The following is a 1,955-nucleotide window of genomic DNA, read 5'->3' on the forward strand; positions in this document are numbered from 1 at the left end:
AATATATATATTATATATATACATATACAAATATACATATATACTGTATATATCTATAGATATATAGATATATCTATAGATATAGGGCAGCACGGTGGCGCAACTGGTAGAGCTGCTGCCTCTCAACGAACAGGTTCCTGGTTCAAACCCCGGTCCAGGGGCCTTCTGGGTGGAGTTTGCATGTTCTCTCCGTGCATGCGTGGGTTTTCTTCGGGTACTCCGGTTTCCTCCCACAGTCCAAAAACATGCATGTTAGGCTGATTGGTAACTCTAAATTGTCCCTAGGTGTGAGTGAGAGAGTGAATGGTTGTTTGTCTCGTTTGTCTCTATGTGTCCCTGTGATGGACTTGCGACCCGTCCAGGGTGTACCCCGCCCTTCGCACAGTGATTGCTGGACATGGGCACCAGCGACCCCCGTGACCCAAAATGGAATAAACGGGTAAAGATAATGGATGGATGGATATATAGATATATATATACATATATATATATATATATATATAAAGATATATAAATATACATACATTTATATATATACACACACACATATTTATTTATGTATATGTGTGTGTATATAAAAGGTTTTTAACTTCTGTACAGACAGTCACCAGTTGTTAGAGTTTGATGAAAATGTATATCATTACAATTTGTTTACTAAAAATATGTTGTTTTTGTAACACTCCCCCACTACTGTTCTTGACACTTCATCTCCATGTGTTGTAGGCATAATATTAATGAGGAATTGAAGCAGTTTTGTACACATTGTTCATTTAAACTGAACTGAAACTCACTGACAGACTGAGCTGTGAGGCCAGACCTTTTAGTTTATTGAAAAACATTTAAGTGTTCTTTAGAATGCAATAAATGCCATCTTTTCAAATTTGCCAAAGCAAAGTGTTGTTTTCTTTTTGCATCTGTATGTTTGGACTGTGTGCATCTTCACATATCTTGTGTTTTTATTGTATCCAGCACTACACCAAAGATGCTGACGGTCTGTGCACCAAACTTATCAAGCCAAAACTGGAGGAAGGAACTGTGGCCGCTCAGGATGAGTTTTCCAGGAGTACGTCTCAGTCTTTTATGATTTAGTCATCTGTAACAGTGTAGACTTCCCGTTTATCAGTGCATGTGTGTTTTATGTCTCACCTGCACATTTTCTCCTCTTTAAATGGCCACCAGGTGGATGGTCGATGAACAGGAAGGAGCTGAAGCTGCATCAGGTTATTGGAAAAGGAGAATTTGGAGGCAAGTAACATGATTGGGTATCAAAATATTGCATGTTGTTTCGTTTTTCCCAGCTCGGCCTCTTAAATCACTGATTCGCTGATGTTTAATGCAAGTGTTTGATGATTACTCCAGATGTCATGATGGGAGACTATAGAGGGAAGAAAGTAGCAGTGAAGTGCATAAAACATGATGCTACAGCACAGGCCTTTATTGCAGAAGCCTCTGTCATGACGTAAGGAGTTTAAATGTTTATTTATTATTAACATTGTTAAATGGGAAATACATTATATTAACTTGTTGGTGTTCTTTTTTGGTTAGGCAACTACGCCACAATAACCTGGTCCAGCTGCTTGGAGTGATTGTGGAGGAGAACGGAAGTCTTTTTATAGTTACTGAGTATATGGCCAAGGTAGGTGGCTCACTGTTTATCTGTTGACTTCTGGAAAATATGATGTCATAAATTCTGATAAAAAGATTCAAGATTATGTCCGGTTTGTTGTTTTCAGGGCTGTTTAGTTGATTACTTACGCTCCAGAGGCCGTACGGTACTTGGTGGGGAAGCACTTCTTAATTTTGCTTTGTAAGTATTTCTACAATTTTCCTTAAAACAGTAGTCCCTCGTTTATCGCGGGGGATCCGTACCCTGAAGACTCGCGATAAGTGAAAAGCTGCAAAGTAGAAATAGTAGTACAAGTACCAAGTAGTAGTTTATTTTAGTATATATATAT

The 1,955-nt window shown here is 38.5% G+C and overlaps 2 protein-coding genes across 2 annotated transcripts in view; one reads left to right on the top strand and one right to left on the bottom strand.

Annotated features, from left to right (window-relative positions):
- The window catches only part of LOC119416376 (tetraspanin-18), a 285,233-nt gene that overhangs the window by 36,181 nt on the left and 247,097 nt on the right, over nucleotides 1-1,955 (bottom strand). The window lies entirely within an intron of this gene.
- LOC119416375 (tyrosine-protein kinase CSK) overlaps nucleotides 970-1,955 on the top strand; it is a gene marked incomplete at its 5' end in the record, with an annotated part of 4,713 nt that continues 3,727 nt past the window's right edge. The window contains 5 exon segments of the mRNA XM_037683610.1: nucleotides 970-1,063; nucleotides 1,180-1,245; nucleotides 1,360-1,459; nucleotides 1,546-1,636; nucleotides 1,734-1,807. Of these exon segments, the coding sequence (XP_037539538.1) occupies nucleotides 970-1,063; nucleotides 1,180-1,245; nucleotides 1,360-1,459; nucleotides 1,546-1,636; nucleotides 1,734-1,807 (425 nt within the window).

This window comes from Nematolebias whitei, chromosome 10, assembly GCF_014905685.2.
Source record: "Nematolebias whitei isolate Nwh7 chromosome 10, NemWhi1, whole genome shotgun sequence".
Lineage (NCBI taxonomy): Eukaryota > Metazoa > Chordata > Actinopteri > Cyprinodontiformes > Rivulidae > Nematolebias > Nematolebias whitei.